This window comes from Sphaerodactylus townsendi, linkage group LG08 (assembly GCF_021028975.2).
Source record: "Sphaerodactylus townsendi isolate TG3544 linkage group LG08, MPM_Stown_v2.3, whole genome shotgun sequence".
NCBI lineage: Eukaryota > Metazoa > Chordata > Lepidosauria > Squamata > Sphaerodactylidae > Sphaerodactylus > Sphaerodactylus townsendi.
The window spans coordinates 68,736,701-68,756,383 of NC_059432.1; the positions used below are offsets into that span (position 1 = coordinate 68,736,701).

At 41.3% G+C, this 19,683-nt stretch overlaps 1 protein-coding gene across 2 annotated transcripts in view; it reads right to left on the reverse strand.

Annotated features, from left to right (window-relative positions):
• ARMC8 (armadillo repeat containing 8) overlaps nucleotides 1-17,866 on the reverse strand; it is a 66,370-nt gene extending 48,504 nt beyond the window's left edge. Inside the window, exons 1-3 of one of the 2 annotated variants that reach the window (XM_048506000.1) lie at nucleotides 17,572-17,865; nucleotides 11,921-11,997; nucleotides 746-817 (exon numbers count right to left, since the gene is read on the reverse strand). In XM_048506000.1, the coding sequence (XP_048361957.1) occupies nucleotides 746-817; nucleotides 11,921-11,997; nucleotides 17,572-17,616 (194 nt within the window). In that variant the 5' untranslated portion in view covers nucleotides 17,617-17,865. Of the gene's footprint in view, nucleotides 1-745; nucleotides 818-11,920; nucleotides 11,998-17,571 lie in introns of both variants that reach the window. The other variant, XM_048506001.1, reaches the window with a different exon arrangement.
• Between the last annotated feature and the right edge of the window lie 1,817 nt (nucleotides 17,867-19,683).

Below are 19,683 nucleotides of genomic sequence, written 5' to 3' on the forward strand. Positions count from 1 at the left end.
ATTTGTTCCTTATGCCAGCAGAGCGGGCACTGACATCGACACACCTCGCATTACTTCCAAGATTCCATCCCCACCTCTCTTACCCTGTGGAGTGCAATGTCAGTCTAATACACTACAGGGACACGACCATCTACTATACTGGAATATATCTATCCAGTTGTACTGCTGGTGCAAACATGATATTGGGAAAGCAGACTTGTTCCTTGTTTTCTTCCCACATGCAACATAAGGATAGAACATTCAGCTTAAAATAAACTATTCACCTTGCGTTACATTCATTTTACAATTAGCAGACCTTGATATCCTTATGTTAACCAGTAAGTAATTCTGCTGCCTAACAGCATTAATAGAAGACATTAAGTTTTGCAATCTAAAATGAAACTTGCAAATTTGATTTGTTTTTTCCTCACGCTGCTACTTGTTTTGTCTTGTTCCTTTCTTGTCTTCAATTGTCCCATGTAATCAAATGCAAAGAAATGCCTATTGTGGTTTCTAATGGCTTTGCTAACAATGCACATTTTGGCACTGAGACATACACATAGGAGTTGGAAAGCAAAATAAATCCCAATTTTTGAAGCATCTATAAACACAATTATTTCTACAAGAACTAGACATACTAAGTCTCAGTTAAGACAAGGCAGTTAAGACAAGGCAGAGTCAACAGTCAAACTGAAGTGCCATAATGTTCAAAGCTTGAGCTTCAGACCTGCTGTGAGTTAGTGAAAAGGAGTAGCAGAGGACATACCTTGGAACTGCTCCCAAAACAATCAAGTTGGCTTTTTGTTTGTTGTTTCCAATTACAGCATTTTTCATATCTCTGTAAATCCAGAAAGAGAAAAACCCTAGTAAATTATGCTGAGGTACTAAGGCTCAGTTTTGCAGAATTTAGTTCCACTGAGATCAAATAGCTTGCCACATTGCTTCTAAGTACTAAAATAGACACCAGCAACACTTCCCATGAACACTGCCCATTCAAATCTATGGTATATTTCAATCACCCAGCCATTCAAATAACATGTTCTCTCCACATATATTAGGGGGCAGTAAAGGAACCAGTGATGGTCACTACTGTTCTGGCCATTTGCAGAACATTTACAGTGATTTACGTACTATGGTAAAGTAATGAAATTTTGCTAACAATGAATATGGAGAGAAAGGACATATGTTAACCCTCTAGTCATACTAAGTTCATGTTCACACTGAACCAGTGTTTATTTAATTATTTATAGCATTTTCATTTTTTGAATAGAACAAAATTCAAGTTGTACTACTGCTAAAGACTAATATGGCTACGCACTGCAAATAGCCTTAACAGGATTACACCATAACCTGGACAGAAAATGGATACAGTATACATTCACTTGCAGCTCTATTTGTGATGCAACGACAGGTCTACTCTCTGAATCACTTTTCCCTCATATTTTAGGTACAGTGCATACAGATTTGAAGGGTTTAAAGCTCCTACTTAGCCGCTAAAGCCTGGAATCTTTAAAACGAAATACATATTCTTATTAAAAATAAGGACATTTATACAAATTTTCTACTAGTTATGCAATGGAACAAAAATCCCATTACTGAGATTATCTTGGATAAATATTATATCCATCAAACAGAATCTAAGGGGCCTTGAAAAACCACCATAAGAATAGTTTTTAAAAACTTGAAGTTGCAAGATGATTAATAAGGGCATGACAGATTGGGATGTTCACAAGACACTTGAGAAAGTCAAGCCAAATGGCCTCTAAGTCGCTGTCAACTATAGATGTAAAATCTCTGGAAGCTTTAAATTCATAAAAACAAACTTCTTTTCTGGAGTTCCCCCCCTCCCCAAAAAAAGAAAAGAAAAATACATGCAAAACTTACTGTCCTACCAAACCTAATTTTCCTGCTTTAACTACATAACAAGTATCCTTAAAAACTAGCTTAGAATATAAAATTTCAATATTTCACATATTTATGGCATTTAAACAGGAGCTCTGTGGTGCAGAATGGTAAGCTGCAATACTATACTCCAAGCTCTGCTCACAACCTATCCTGACAAAAGTCGGTTTCCGGTAGCCAGATGAAGGTTGACTAACCGCTCTATCATTCTCAAGTCGGTGAAATTAGTATTCGATTTGCTGGTAATAACCGGTAAATTACTGAGGAAAGCAATGGCAAACCACCCCATAAACATAATCTGCCTAGTAAATATTGTGACATTTCATACAAGCAAAATTGCTAATATACCCAACACTTGATAGAAAACTGCAAATTGATGCACTTTATGCTATCATGTCATGTGTACCTTAATTTTTGATATCTGAAAGGTAGGGAAAAATTAAACAGAAAACACATACTTTTTGACCAAATAATGTAATATTATGTACCACAATGGGTCACACCAAAGATCAATAACTATAATATCTGCACAGCTGGACCTAGCTCCAGCTAGATCAGGGGTAGGGAACCTGCGGCTCGAGAGCAGCATGCGGCTCTTCTGCCCTTGCACTGCGGCTCCATGAGCTGAGCCGCCAGCCCCATCCTTGCCCGCCCTGCAGGCAGCAGGGCGGATGCATCCATGCGCTTCTCAGAATGAGCGGAGTAAAAGGTAAAAAAACCCAATATATACAGTGTTATCTTTCTTTTAAATGTCAAAAATTATTTGCGGCTCCAAGTGTTTTCTTTTCCCGTGGAAAACAGGTCCAAATGGCTCTTTGAGTGTTAAAGGTTCCCTACCCCTGAGCTAGATGCTGCCTTCTTTCTTCTGTAGCTACTGGTTAGAAAGCTCAGATCTAAAATGAAAATCTCAGGGTTTTCAGTAAGGCTTTAGTACAGTTTCTGCCCCATCTCATTCCAATCTTTGTTTCTCCCCAGCAAAGCAGGGCAATATGCTATTTGTTCCCAATCTGTGAGTATGTGTGTCACAGTAGTTTGAGGAAGAGGCAAACAGGTCAACCAAAAGGGAAAACTCAGGTCAAAAGGACAACAGAGGACATACTACAGTTGAACAGTAATGTAAGACTCGCATGCTCCCAACATGAAGATTAGGAGTCTCTCTAGGTCAGTGGTTCTCAACCTGGGGGTCGGGACCACTTTAGGGGTCGAACGACCCTTTCACAGGAGTTACTAAGACTCTCTGCATCAGTGTTCTCCATCTGTAAAATGGATAAATGTTAGGGTTGGGGGTCACCACAACATGAGGAACTGTATTAAGGGGTCACGGCATTAGGAAGGTTGAGAAGCACTGCTCTAAGTGCAGAAATGCATCTTGGATTTAAGAGCTCTATGGATAAACAGCATGCCCATCTTGTCTTTAAAAGTATTTCATGCATTCTGAAGAGAAAATATTTCATATGAGTTTTCTCAGTACTCCCTAAAATTTACAATTTTTCTGCTGGAAAAAATTGAAAAGGGCCTCAGGAAAAAAAAAACACAAGGAGGAAGTAGAATTTATAAATGCTTCTATTTTCCCCCTAAGTTTTCACATCTCTACCATCAACACAACACAGGCCAGGCTACCTCTCTAAATGAGGGTTACAGTTTATTAGCCAAAGTGCTTTATGTACATTAATGCAGCAATCCTTGCAATCATGTTATAAAGTAGATTGCTAATACTTATAAAAATGTGATCTGGAAAAGTCTAACTCCCCACCCACCATGTGGTATAACTGCCCAAGAAAAAAATATAACCTGAACTGAAACAATAAACATTAAGGAAGTAACAGACTATCATTTTCTGCAGATCAAAAACATACACTTAGAAATTTTAAATATGGAGTATGATAGGAAATTACTACCATCATCCAGGTATGGATGGCTGCCAGCATAGATGTTGCATAAGTGGAAGGAGCGGCTGAGAGAAATATGTTTACCTGCAGTTCATACAAAACTAATAAGCCTTTACCAAAATCAGGCACACAGATGCCACCCATTATTACAGCAAGTATTACCAGTATTAGCAGGAATGTTCATCAGTATACAACATCAATACTTTATATCCATGGTGGCAAACCTTTGGCACTCCAGATGTTATAGACTACAATTCCCATCAGCCCCTGCCAGCATAGCCAATTGGCCATGCTGGCAGGGGGTGATGGGAATTGTAGTCCATAACATCTGGAGTGCCAAAGGTTCGCCACCACTGTTTTATATTGTACTTTGTGTTACACTTAAAAAGAAAATTCATATTCATAAATAATGGACAGTACATCCAATTCTGACTTCTGAAGTCACAAACATAGTTTTGAAGGCCAGATTATTTTGAGCAGCTTTAGAAAAAAGCCACCAAAGCATCACTCAGGTATCTAATACCTTTCATACTGAAGTCCAGAAATCAGTAATGTTTAATTTCTGGACAATCTCCATAATTTTTAACTAATGAGTGTGTCCTGCGATGGCCCTGCCAACTGCCCCCTTCTCTTCACTGATCCGCCCAGAGGTCCAGTGCCCTAGACCCATCTGGCAGTGGCAAGGGACGGTGACAGGGGAAGCTGGGCATAATGAGGACATCCAGGGGCAGCTCAGAAGCTGGAACAGGAAGCAAGCCAATGAGCAGGTGAGCAGGCAATTTGGCAGAGGTGCGCAATGCCTCACTGCCCCAACACTGGAAGAGAGGCATGGTGAGACAGTGGAGTCAGCAGACCCAGCAACCTTTACCCAGCAACAGGCAGGTCTCAGCATCTAAGGCTGACATGGAGGCAGGGAGGGAGGTGGTTGGTATGAAGGCAGGACAAAACTCTGAGGGGTGCTCCATGGAGCCAACCTGAGGGAAGGGTTCGCAGCCAGCTTTGGGGCTTAGATTGGTGGGAGAAAAGGGGAGGGATGGAGCAACCCCCATAATGGTGGCAGAAAGGGGCAAAGCTGGGGAGGAAGCAGGCAGAGGCCTTCCCACAACAGACTGGGAAATCTCCCTGTCAGGGACTAGGACAGCTGCAGACAAACCTTCTCTCCTTCCCATTCTGAGGACAGCTGCTCTTAGCCTGACCTAGACACAGTGGGAGCAGGACTGCAGGAGAGGTGACTGCCACCCAGGAACACCTCACAGATCTCAGGAATGGAAGAAATTATATTGTGAAAATACATATGCTAAATATAGAAGGAACAGACCTTTATGCTCATATTAGACTACAAATAAACAAGTGTAATAATGGGTGGTAGTGCTACACTGGAAAGAGATTCGGGTGCACAGCTGTCTAGGTACTAGAAGCAACCAAAAGTTAACTACTGTCTGCCCAACATAAAGTAAAATTTTCCTACCCATGAAGTTATCCAGGCATCAAAGAGAATTGGAGGTGGGGAGGCCTTGTTTGATGCTGGGTAAGGCAGAGGGACCCCACCCTCTCCCGAGTTAATGAAGAATGCAATTGGCCAACTTCACTTCCTTTCAGGCTTGGAGATATTCAGAAGCAGCAAAATTGTATCTTGCTTTATCTACAACCCACAATCTTCTATAAGTTTCCAAAGCCTTGCATGAAGTAAATTATGTCCTCATCCCCTCAAATCTTCTACATGCTACAGAATGTTGGGGAAAATGGGTTCACTGGTGATGATGAAAAGTGCTGCCAAATTGTAGCCAACTTGACCTCATCATGGATTTTTCAAGGCAAGAGATGCTCAGAGGTGGTTTGCTATTGGCTGCCTCTTTGTAGCAACCCTGGACTTCCTTGATGGTCTCCAATCCAAGTACCAAACAAGGTTGTCCCTGCTTAACTTCTGAGATAGCTCAATGAAAGTACAACCCCAGTGTGATGCATTGAAGAGGGCAAAGTCTGTGATGTGGATTATTAGAAAATAGATTGAAAGTAAAAAGGTCACTATTATAATTCCTCTCCAGGGAGAAGGAAGCGGTGGCCATTGGGGGAGGGGCCAGGAGCCTCGTGGCGGGAGTAGAGAACCACGGGTGAGAGGAGGAAAGAAGGAGAGGGAAGGTTGGATGGAGGTTTTGGAGATTGGAGGGTTGAAGGAACGTAGAAAGGAGTAACAATGGGTTAAAAAAGAAAAGGTTGTGAAAGCAGGAGCTTTCTGAAAGCGCTGCTCTCCCTGTTGAGGCAGGATTTAAACTGGGGATTAAGATGGGTGCCCAGCCGGTTCCCAGGAAGTGACGCAAAAAACTACATCCTGCCTCCCTGATAACGAGCAGGAAAAAACCCATTCAGATGTCCCCCGCCTCCAGTAGAATTCGCTGCCACAGGATATAGTGATGACTATTGGAACATAAAGTGTTAAAAGGAAATTAGATTCATGGAGGATACGTTTACCAGTGGCTACCAGTCATGGTGACTAAAGGGTACCTCCACATTCAGAGCCATTTAATCTCTGACTCCCATTGCCAGGAGAAAACATCAGGAGAAGACCTTGACCTCAATGTCATGTTGTTGGCCCTCCAGATAAACTGGCAGGCCTCTTTATGAGACAGGATGCTGAACTAGAGGGACCACTGGTCTTATCTAGCAGGACTACTGTGTTCTAATATTTACAAATTATACCTTGATACCACACATTCAGGCATGCATTAGATGTTTATACCCACCCCCTATTTCTGATTCAAGGATAGATGTAGATATTTCATACTTCTCCCTTCCCCAGCAGGTTCATGAGATGACAATAAACTGTAACTCAAAATAATGGGAGTCCTGTAAAAATGTCATTGGACAGTTGGCGTTAAGACAGGGAATGAGATGAGACTGCCTTCTTCTGTCTCCACCTTGACAGAGTTTCCACTGATACTCCAACAGCACAAAAGAGAAGTAGGGACAACATTACTCCATTCCCCTTCTTCACAACAGTCCTTCATGGAAATTGGCTCATGGGGCTCCAATGATGCCAAACATCAGCTTTTTGCCCATCTCAGGAGCCTGATGGGGGAGGTGGGAAAGATGTGCAACTTCCTCCTGATCATGGGTTGCCTGAGTCAGGAGAAGACAGGAAGAGAAAACAGGCATATAATACATACTAGATGTAGGCAACTATTCACCAAGGATTCTTTAAGTAGGTGAGGTAATCGGCTCCTGGATCTAAAGTACAATATGTACGGTTACAGGTCCTACTGGCAATAGCCCTTCCTAGTTCAATTCTATCTTTTTAGACATTCTGATCGTTCCCTCAGCTCCTTCCTGTATAAAAAAAATTGACAACTTAAGTTCAAATCAATATATCCTAACAATATTCATTCAAAGCATTTTGCACCTCTATAGTTATCTATACTTCTACCCCATTCATTAACATTATATATTTTCTGTTGCAGTTAAGAACACCGAAAGCTCACAACTGAAAAACTCCACAGTAACAGCTTGAAAGCTTCCTGCTTAAACATTCCCAGAACATAGACATCCAAACATAAAGGTGAAGTTTACAAAGTTGTACACAATCCTGGCTATGGCAGCAATTATAGTTTGTTTCAAAAGGAAAGAATTTCAGAGAAATGAAAAGCCACCTCAATTTTCTCTTGTCACAAAAATCACACAACAACAACAGAACTGGGAAAAAAGTGTCCTTCTCCAATTGCTATAAAAATGAAATACAAATAAATGGTGGCAGAAAGTACAGTCAAGTCACAGTTGACTTTTGCCAACCCTGTAGATTTTCAAGCCAAGAGACCAGGGATATAGGTATAGATTTTTATGGGGTGGGTTCCCGCCCCACCCCCACCGGCTGGGCTCCCAGCCAGCAGTCCCTTCTGCCCTCCCCTCTGGGCAGAGGCATAGCTAGGGGAAATGGAGCCCAGCGCAAAATCTGAGTTTTGGGGGGGGGGGGCATAGGCGGCCGCTGTGATGCTGGAATCCACCTCCAAACAGCATCATTTTCAATGGTGTTTAACTAGGGAGCCCAGATTCTCCTTTTAAATGCACCTTAAAAGGAGAATCTGGAGTCCCCAGTTAAAACAACACTGAAAGTGATGCTGTTTGGGGTGGATTGGAGCCCCATTGAATTATCCCCCACCCTGAAACAGCATCACTTTCAATGTTTAAACTGGAGACCTCAGATTCTCCCTTTAAATCCATGCCGAAGGGGGGGGGGTTAAAAGGAGAATTTGGGGAAATCTGGGGGTTGCCTGCTCTCAGGGATGAAATTGATAAGCTAGCAGCACCAAACTTTTAGGGTATCTTTAGGAGACTCTCCTAATTATACCACCCAGGTTTGGTGAAGTTTGGCTCAGGGGGTCCAAAGTTATGGACCCTCAAGATATAGCCCCCATCTCCTATTAGCTTCCATTGGAAACAATGGGGGATGGGGCACCCCTTTTGGGAGTCCATAACTTTGGACCCCTTGAACCAAACCTCACCAAACTTGGGTGGTTTCATCAGGAGAGTCTCCCAAAATATTCCTGAAATTTTGGTGCTGCTAGCCTAAAAATTGCACCCCCTGCAGGCCAAAAATTGAAAAAACATTTAAAAATAGAAAAACCACAAACGGAGGGCAGAGCTTCAGACATGTAATGGGGGGTTTAAACTCAGGAAATGCCCCCTTACCTACATCCTTGCAAGAGGCTAACAGAGGTGGCTTGATAGTGCCTGTCTCTACATAGTGACTCTGCACTTACTTGGTGGACTCTTATCCAACTAGTAACTGTGGCTGACCCGGCCTAACTTCCAAGATATGACGAAATTGGGACAGCTTAAAAATACAGTTCAACCAATGTAAAATTGGTCATCTTCTCTGAAGTAGCTATTTCCCCCTATTATTGCATTTCTGAATTCACAGCATTTTTGAATAACACTAATAAGCAACTAACTACATTATTGACCATCAGTGTCATATGACATTTCAGTACCGCTAATAAAAAACTAATAAAATGTGTGAGGATAAGCAATATTTGAGCTGTCTGCCATATTGAGGGTTTCTGGGGGATGTGGGAAGTAGTCAGAAGAAGTTTGAACAGTTCTAACTTAAAGATTATGAATCAAGTATTTTGTGGATACAGAGTTGGATCCAAAGATGCCCAATGGAAAGACTCGCTTCAGAATGCACATTCATAGGATAACCTTTCTGTTAATTAAAGTTCTTTCAAGAACACAAAGTCACCAAACAATTCAACCCACATGATAGCTATGTATTATATGCATAGCCACGTCATTAAAAAGAGATGTTCTGGCAAAAGGGGAGCGAAGGCTTATGGTTGGATAGCATGCAAAGTTTTAACTGATTGGAGATATTTCCATCAACAAAGCAGGAATTCTCTTTCTCCCCTTCCAAAGGTCCAAATGCTTCCCAAAATACTGCTCATGGGACAGAAGATCCCCAAAAACAAAATGAGAGGGAAATTGGCAAAAATTGCCTCCCATCAGCAGAAGTTTTCCAGTGGATCCACCACACTGATCAATGAAGCATCAAACTGAAAAAGGTGTGTGCCTCTAGAACTGAGCAAGTGTTGTCTCTTTGCTTCAAATTCACAGAAGCAAAGAATGGCATAAGCTGCAACAGTACAAGGAGAGACCTGAAATTGAAATAGTAATTTTATCAATAATTTAAAATGCCCTAATTTCAAATCGGAATAATTTCTGAACAAGCTTGCAAATAGTTGACAGAAACAATTGAAATATTGGTTTGCAACTAAATAAAGACCAGGAACACAATCCAAACCCTTTAATCACGTGGTCTACGTGCACTAGAAAATGTTATCTACTTGGACACATGAGATCAGAGTCTACCCTGTACATGTGTAAAGATGATGACTAAACATGTCAAACATATCAGAAGCAAGAGCTAGTACTTATTGGACAACACAGTATTCTACCATGGAATTACCATTTATTCAGATATTGTAAACAAACCAAAATTTCTTCTGTGATTGGGACAAGGCTTGTTTCCTATAGATTTGCACACTGCGATCTGTTTCTTCCCTGGTTCGATGAACGTCAATTTGTTAAAATAATCACTATTGGCTCCCACAAAGAATTGGAATTAGTTAAAAACTCTGCCCTTCAATCACAGCTCATAGCATAATGGGAGGGAGACAATAGAGAATAAATATGCTGACAGTAAATCAGGGTGAGTTGCTCAGAAATAATTTCAGTACTGTCTGTGAGGTCCAAACTGAGCCTGAAGGTCAATGATTTCAGAATAATAAAAATCTTAATTTGAGAACTCAACATATTACAGAACTTTAGCAGTTGCACAGCATAAAGCGCAGTAAGATTATTCAAATGCGCTCTGCGGATGATTTTGGTGAGATATGGGATGGCATCTCTAGCACCTGAACACAATTCTATCTAAGTTCCTGGATTTGATAGGAAAGCCACAGTAATACATAATCCTACTACACAGAAGGCAAGCCATGTTTTCAACAACTTGCTCCTTAAAGTGAAAGACTCTGGGAGACATAGTCCAGAGGGTGCTGTTTCCCAATCAAAGGGGAGTCAACTGGACTATTCTACCTTCTACAACCCTTTAACAATAGTCATCACTATGTGCCTTCCCTCCACACCCTTGAGAAATGCAACTCTCTCTCTTGCATGAAGCCTTAACCCCACTCATGTGCCCTTCCAAAAGCCCCCTGCCAGTCTCCTCAGCTGGGGAAAGTGCCTGAGGTCATGTCTGCTTGAAGTGGCTGTTCAAAGCCATCGCTCTGGCATCCCGCAGTTTGAAAAGAAACTGTTAGAAGCGGCATCCACCAGGCCTCTCTGCCTCTGCCACCCAGCACGATGCCAGTTCCGCACATGGGTAAGGGGATGGGACTGCCCTAAGGAGGGCCAAGTGCTCTCCACAGCAAGTGGGGGGGGAGGAATGAGGGTATGTGGTCAGGTCTCTCCACTACCAGGGAGGGATGAAGGATGAGGGAAAGAAGAAAGGATGCTGCCAGCAGCAAGGGTCTTGCCACCCAGCCAGTGGTCTATCCCAGCCAGGCCAGCAAGAAGCTCATGAGCACCCTCCACAAGTTCTCTACAGCCCATTGTATTTGTTTGAACAATGGCTTTACTGCCAGTGGTGCATCTATGACAAAATCCTCACCCACGCTTTTTAGAAGAAGGTTGGATTTATATCCCCCTTTCTCTCCTATAAAACCCTCACAACAAACACCCTGTGAGGTGGGTGGGGCTGAGAGCTCAGAAGAACTGTGACTAGCCCAAGGTCACCCAGCTGGCATGTGTTGGAATGTACAGGCTAATCTGAATTCCCCAGATACGCTTCCAGAGCTCAGGTGGCAGAGCAGGGAATCAAACCCTGTTCCTCCAGATTAAGTACACCTGCTATTAACCACTACTGCTCTTAAAACATTAACCACCTAGCCACTACCCCACTGCTGCTCCTAAGACATAAAAAGACAGCTTTTAATTCAATAGCTTGGATCACATGAACAGCAAACCATAGTTTTTCCATTCATGTACTTGGATTGTCACCCTTGCCTCTGGAACTGAACCAAGCAAACTGATTTGCAGTTTCAAGATGCTGTGGAATCTGAACTAAGCAAACTAATTCTGTGCAAAAGAAAAGGGGAGAAAGGAAGCGAGGTTAAAAACTCATCTCATTTATAACACAATGAACTTCATATTATAGCTGAACCATGTCTCAACTTTAAAGGAATAAAAGTGTTTCCTCTAATTTATTTGAATTAATCCACAGACCATGTAAAATTATATTTAAAACAAACATTTAGTGTCACCAATTTTTAAAAAACTTAGTATAACTTTAAGAAATAATTGTTACAGAATCATTAACTTATCATCCAGAGACTCTGTTCCATATAGAGGAGTGAACATAGGCAAAACTAAAACAGTGGATACCTATTTGGCAGTAATCTAGATATTTTCACATTGTCGAATGGCAAAGACTGTTCAAATGTAAGAGCGCTGTCCATGATTTATACAAGATAGCTTCCTCATATACCTTGCAGGGGGAGGAGAGAATGTGCAGATACACTTATGTACTGCCAATGTTATGAAAAAAGAATCCAAATCAACACAAATGACAGTAAGACTGAAGAAAAGTATATATTACTTACATGACTCCTTGCAGAACTTTCTGGGGATCAGGATCAAATAATCGGTCAACATAATGGCGACTGCTAGCTGTGACTTCCTATAGAAAAATTACATGTTCTGGTTCGTCAATTTGGCAGGAAAATTTTTAAAGACTCAAGAAGGCAAAATAATGTACATTATGACTTCAACATAAAGACAAACTGCAAAACTATTTTGGTAGCAAAACCAAAAGGCTGCTGTAATGCTTATATGAAAGCATTTCCAGACTAAAAAAAGATTACCTTTAGCAGTTTTGCACTGAAATAAAACACCGCAGCACACTGCTATATTCAAAACCATTTATGTAGAATAACTAATTTTTAAAATAAAAATGTTGTATAAACATGAAGGAACAGTGCAAAACCACAATTACCATCAGATACTGCAGTCATATTATATTGCTTCTGGAATTCTTAGGCAAATACAATTATGACCGTGATTTCACTGCTGTTCAAAATAAGGATAGTTAAGAATGCCATCATGCACATTTAACTACATGCAATGAATAAGAACTAAAGTGAGTGTAAGTAAACATTACCAAACTTTATGTCTGTAATGCTGGTTTTACTTTCAAAAGCTTGATTTTTTAATTATTCTTAAAATTTATGTACACTTTCAATCAAGATCCTAATGATGCCTACTTGGACTTTAACTGTAATTATTCCAAAGTAAGGGCACAAAGAATCCCCCCCCCCCCACCAAAAAAAATCTTAGGTTTTCTTTCTTGAAATATGTTACTTTTACATTATATTCCCAACATTCTTAAATGTTTACAACTGCTTCAAATCAGACACTGAAGCATCATTTTAGACCTTGCTTTATTTGAAATGTATATTTATTCTGTTCTTCCAATATGATAGTGCCAGCTTGCAGAAAAGGCTTTTGTAGCCTACAGACATTGTTTCCAATCCAACGTTCTACTTTCAATTTCATTCCTTCTTCTGAAATTTATACTAGGATTATCTATATATATAAAAATCTAAACATGTGTTTGTCCCTGATGGTCTCCCTCAGAAGCTGCTGGTCGGATCGCCCCTAAATTTTCACATGACGTCCCTCCCTATTGCGGGCAGGTAATCGGACCTTCAAATCGCCGAAAGTCCATACCTGAGCCAGGTAAGACGTCTTTTTCCTGGCGCATCAGGCCATGAAGCTGGCTGTGTTTAACTGTCACCCTTAGAATGTTCGTGCAGCATGTCTGTGGCCTGAGAGGTTGGTATGCCCTTAGAATGTTCACGCAGATGGGCAGAGATGAGCAGTGAAAACAGTAAATAGGTAATACTGTTAGGTAATACAAGTGGAAGTGAAACACACACACACTTTGCCGTGTGAGACGTCAGTTGGGGTTCCCCCCTCACACGCTGGTAACTTTCACTCTCTGTGCCTCACCCACTACTACCACACAACACACATACTCTCATACACACCCAGCTCATCGTCACACACCTCACTCTGCCCTCCCTCACATCCAACCACCACTTATCCACTTCCTCACCCATATTCGCCACAGCTCTCTTTTACTAAAAGCGAGCTGGAGTTTGCCTTTTCTTTCTCAGGAAATCCACGCGGTAGGGGCAAACCAACACTACCGGCTCCACTTCTTTTGCACGTGGCCCTTTAAGAACCCAGGGAGCTGGCCTCGATCTGAGCGTCTCACCACCCTGCCTCTGCTGCCTGACTGGGACAGCCTGCTTGCCCCAGTTCTGCCTTACCCAAGCCAGTACTTTGCATGTCAACCAGCCTCATGGACAGTGGGATTCGCACTCTGGACAGTTCCGCTGTGGAATGGAAATGGTTACCTTATACTAAAAAAACAAGACAGCACCATATAATGATGTGAATTGAAAAGGGAAAGAGGGATTCCATTTGACCACCCCAAAAGGCTATGCTGGGGATCATTGGACCTGCATGGACATCTGTGTGGGTTGCAGACTGTGATGAGGAGGACAATTGCCACAGCAATGTGTGGCCGGGCCCGCTAGTATTATGCTATTTCTATATATCAATATAAATTTGCCCCAAATTATAGTAATTACCCCAGAAATCACTGTGTGGTTTGCTGCTAATACTTCGGCAAAAGCAGTGGTTTTCAATCTTTCTATCTTCATGGAACCCAACCCACACTGACTTTCCCCCCTAAATATATGTTTTTTCATAAAATTGACAACAAAATAAATTAAAATTAACAACAAAGTGAGTCCATCAAGTCCAACCCTCTGCCATGCAGGAACACATAATCAAAGAACTCCTGACAGATGGCTCTCCAGCCTCTGTTTAAAAATCTCCAAAGGAGACTCCACCATACTCCAAGGTAGTGCATTCCACTGTTGAACAGCCCTTACTGTCAGCAAGTTTTTCCTGATGTATAGGTAGAATCTCTTTTCCTTCACCTTGAACCCATTACTCCTGGTCCTAGTCTCTGGAGCAGCAGAAAACAAGCTTGCTCCCTCACTAACATGACATCCCTTCAAATATCTAAACATGGCTATGTCACCTCTTAACCACACTAAACATATCCAGCTCCCTAAGTCTCTCTTCGTAGGGCATGGATTCCAGACCTTTTACCATTTTGGTTGCCCTCCTCTGGACCCGTTCCAGCTTGTCAACATCCTTCCTGAACTGAGATGCCCAGAACTGCATGCAATATTCCAGGTGAGGTCTAACCAATGCAGAATAGAGAGGTACAATTATATACCTCGATCTAGACACTATACTCTTATTGATACAGGCCAGAATCGCATTGGCTTTCATGGCCACCACATCACACTGCTGACTCATGTTCAGTTTGTGGTCTACTAAGATGCCCAGATCCCTTTCACATGTAGTGTTGTCAAGCCAGGTGTCACCCATCCTATGCATTTCATTTTTTCTGCCTAAGTGTAGTATCTTACATTTATCTCTGTTGAAATTCATTTTATTGTCGAAGGCTTTCACGGCTGGAATCACTTGGGTGCTGTGTGGTTTCCGGGCTGTATGGCCGTGTTCTAGCAGCATTCTCTCCTGACGTTTCGCCTGCATCTGTGGCTGGCATCTTCAGAGGATCATGATCCTCTGAAGATGCCAGCCACTCCCCAAGCAACGTCAGGCACTTCAGCACTCCCAACTCCGAAAGTCATTTTGTTTGTTTTTGCCCAGCTCTCCAATTATGTGTTAGTAATGAATGGGTTAATTAGTGAATTATGTGATAGTAATTAATTAATTTGTATGGTGAGATAGGGACACAATCAAAATAAATAAATAAATAAATATATATATATATATATATATATATATATATATATATATATATATATATATATATATATATATATATATATATATATAAAAATAATTCTAATTCTAAAAGTTTTGAATTCATCTGATTGATTGGGCAGGTAAAATTAAACCCAGAGCTAACATTTCTTATTTTTATGCCTCCCAACATGGTAGTAGTAATCTAACACAGAGCTAACAACCAAATGACACATTCTGCTATTGGGATATTATATGTTTATTAAATGTAAGCAAAATAATCATGGTACATCAAATCATGCTCAGTTTATTGGGCCAGAATTTTTCTATTTTAATTTTTCTGGGAAACCAACCTCACCACTGGCCGGGTCTCCTGGGTCAGATGCTGTTCCATAGAAGTCAGAAATATAACTCAAAACACACCCAACACTTTTTTGGAACTGCACGTTGTAGAGGTAGCAACAAGCTGTGGTCAATCTGTTTATCAGAGAAATCTGCACTCTACCACAGATCTTCTCCTCAAGAAATTCTTGGTAACTGTCAAATGAACAGTTCTGAAGAATTATTTGAAACCACTAGACAAAACACAGTAGCAGTCACCATATTCCAGCATCACTAAAGATGAAGTCATTGTCTAATTTAAATAACTGGTCAGACAGTCAAGCTGGAAATAGAAAAACACAAACCCTAATAAAAATAGGTATAGGAGGAAGGAGATTTCCTCCAAATTTTTAAGTCAGAAAACAGTTCTCCATTTGTATGGCTGAGTTTGTTATAGAAATAGCTAGCAGTTATTTATTACCAGGTATGGCTCTGAAATTTAAAGATATTGGAAATAAAGAAATAAAAAACTCATACTCAACATCTCTAATTTGGTTGTGGGAAATGGGATGAAGAAAAAAGATTTGAGTATAGTAAAAGATTCTTCTAAGCAGCATAATTAAGCTGCATTTTCTACAACTCAAATTTGCTTCTCTACAATTCTGAAACTTACTTATAAGATTAACCATAAGAAAGCATAAATTATACATCTGCAACTTTTTTTACAGCCCAAATCTTACAGTATACTGTATGATTTTAAAAAACTATTAAAAGGGTTCTGAAATCATCATGTAGGTAGAAAGATTGTCAGCAATGGTAAGAACACAAAATAATAGATAAAAAAGAAGTGGCAAGAAAATTTTGATTATCATCTTGGAAAGTACAGCCCTTATTGCCCAACAGAAACTCTTATATCTAATTTCTAACTAGACAGATAAACCAGACTCTCTATTTAAAAGCTGTATAAAAGACCACTCAACTTGATGGCCTCAGTTTCACTCTACTGGCTCAAGGTCTAATCCAGATGAAGTCAGGTCCAGAATTCTTTACCATACTCAAATATTTTTTTCTTCATCCCATTTCCCACAACCAATTTTTTTTTAAATTGCTTTGAGATGTTTCTACGCAGGATTTCCAGAGATATTCCACTCTTTTAACAATAAAGGATTTCTTTAGATAGGGTCTGCTTTGCACTCATCCCAAATTAAGCAGGATCTTGTTTTGTACTCAAACTGACATAAAAGAAGTCAGTGTGAAACCAGCAGGGCAGCAAAACAAGGAAACAGAAAGCAACACTCTGGCAACTTAAATTCAAGTTCAAATGCATTTTGCATTTCTGAATACAAGTTCAGAAAAGCGAACTAATTAGGAAGATAATAAAACAGCTTGAGAGGAAACATTTAAGCAAGTGCGTGCATTCAAGTACAGCAGTTTCAATGCTAAAAACTGTTTAGTACAATAGGAGATAAAACTCAGAAAAAAGGGGACCATGGTTAGAAGTCACAAGCTGGTCAGAAAAAAAATACGTAGGGATGGAAATATTATACACAAGAGCCTTCAGTCATCTGGCTGGACACCATACTGAAAAAGACTGAATTAAATACATGGGCAGTATGATCCCACATGGTAATTCACCCTACTCTATCACATAAAAACACACGGAGGCCCACGATGCCTTCTCTAACTCTGGTAATAAAATACCCAAAAAGACTTCCTATGTACATCTGATGCAGTGAGAGAAAGCTTTTCCTGAAATAAACTTGGGTTCGTCTTGAAGGTCTCACTTAATTTCTGCTGGAACTGCCAAAGGGAAGGGGAACCAGTGCAAGAAAAAGGGTCAGGGTCTCCCGCCGGGAGCTCCTGCGGTGGAAGGAAAAACCGGGAGGAGGGCGGGACCCACCACAAGCATCCTCAGCAGGCAGCCCCTTCCTCCCTCGGCCCGCCGGCCACAGCAGGGGCACACTTGCTGCTGCTGCCGCCTCCGCGCTAAAGTAAAAGGAAGCCGCCCCACGGAAGCCCTGCCGACTTCCTCCGCCAGGACCTCCAGTGACTGCCGCCGCCGCCCCAGGCCTCCACTCACCGACAGGACACTCATGCGGAGTGGTGTCTCCAGCACACACGCCATCTTGGTGCGCGCCAGTGCTAGCCGCTCAACCCCACGCGAGACCCGGTGCCACGACCGCTTCTACCGTAGCGGACCAACGAGGCCACATCGCCGGGAACGGGGGACGGAGGAGGGAGGGACCGTTCCCGTGCACGCTCGAATCGGCTGACGAAAAAACTAAACTGCTTCGCCTCACGGCTGATAGCGCGCATGCGTCGTAAGAACTTGTCCGAGGGAGGGCTTATTGCCGGAAGTTGGTGGATTTACTCCCACCTGCTTACGGAACTCCGGGGAAGAAGAGGGCGGCGTGAGCTCTACTTTTAGACATCTGGGCGTCAGCCAATGGGCAGCGGAGTGAGGGATCAGCAGCCGTTCTGTTAAGCTCATGCGCAGAGTGCAAAACACCTGTCTAAATCTGTCCTTGGCCGTGTAGGGAAGAAAGAATTATGAGAGCATTAGGATGGAGGCAGCGGGAGAGCCGGATTCACACATAGTCCTAGCGCGCCATCTACAGGGAAAATGTGTTTTGGAGACAACAATAGGAAATATTAATTTTGTTACGGGAGATCTGTACGCTTAGCGAACCATGCTACTTGTGAGTATTTCTGTGAAATGTATATGTCGTTAGTATTTAAAATCAGAAGGTTTCCTTTACGAAAGTTCCTTTAAATAACCGGTTTTTGTATAAAAATAGCTTGCATACATCTTTTAAATGGTGTCGAAATTCCATATATGTGGTGTATTAAATAATGTACATTGTTTTATAAAGCCTCCAATTTAGGTAGTATTTGCTTGTTTTAATTATACCCTAGATAACTGTTAGAAAATATACTGTGTATAGAAAAGACTATGGGATATAGTATCTGTAATCAACGTTAGATCGGAAGGAGAGATATGAGAAGAGAGGTATCAGGAACTTAGTGGATAGCAAAATTGAGGGTGGGAATGAGAAGGGAGGTGGATAAATGGAAAATACTGTTCTTTCCAAACTGAAATACATGCCCTGGTACAGAAGATATCTAACTGAAGACATACTTCTTTACTTTTGATTTCTATCCCACACTTCCCCAGCCACAAGCCGGATGTGAGGCAGCTTACAACAGTATAAAAACAACAGAGACTGTTTAAATACATATACAATTTGATAAATAAACAATTTTAAAATCCATATATTATTTTAAAAATGGCACTATTCGATTTACCAATGAGGAAACCAATCTCAAGATCTACTTGTGATAAGGAAAAGGGAGGGGGAGGGGGTTGTATTCCAAAATATGACAGTGTTGAAATTTCTTTGTGAAGAAATTTCAGTCATTTTCAACAATACATACAGTTATGTGGTTGTGTTGCTTAGTAAGCCGCATAACAAATTATATCTAGTTATTCAGCTCAACATGTTTTAAGAAACACAGAGGAAACAAAGTAAAAAAAGATGCTCCATTGCTGACAATGCTGATAATCAATTTAGAGAACAAAGCCTCCAGTTTTTCAGACAAGCTCTTTTGATAGTTGTGATGGGTTGTGAGTGTTCCACCTAAAATCCTAGTCACCTTGTCATTCATCTCACCATGTGGGACACTGAAAGTCACTACCTTTTACCAGCCTAACCTACCATATGAAGCTGTTGTGAGGACATACACAGAATGTAAAGCAATTAGTACACTAAGGTCTCTTCTGCACATGCAGAATGATGCACATTCAATCCACAATTGTTTGAAAGTGGATTTTGCTAATGTTGCCAGTAAAATCTGTTTTCATTGTTCACTGAAAGTGCATTATTCTGCAATGTGCGCAAGGGGCCTAACAGGGCAGTCGTGATGTAAAGTGCAAAAACAGTAGACTAGGCACTACACCAGCATATCTCCAAGTTGCGTTGACAGAGCACTACAACCTGGCCAGGCACTGTAGTTAGGCCAGATGAGTCTTCTTCTGAAGACAAAGAGGTTGTAGCAATTCATCCCATGGAGATGAGAATCTCAGAAGATCCCACAGTTCCTGGGCCCTCAAACACCCAGGACACAGATAGGCAATCTGCTGAGACCATGGCAGTAGAAACCCAAATAGTTCTTGAACAGGAGCCAGACATGC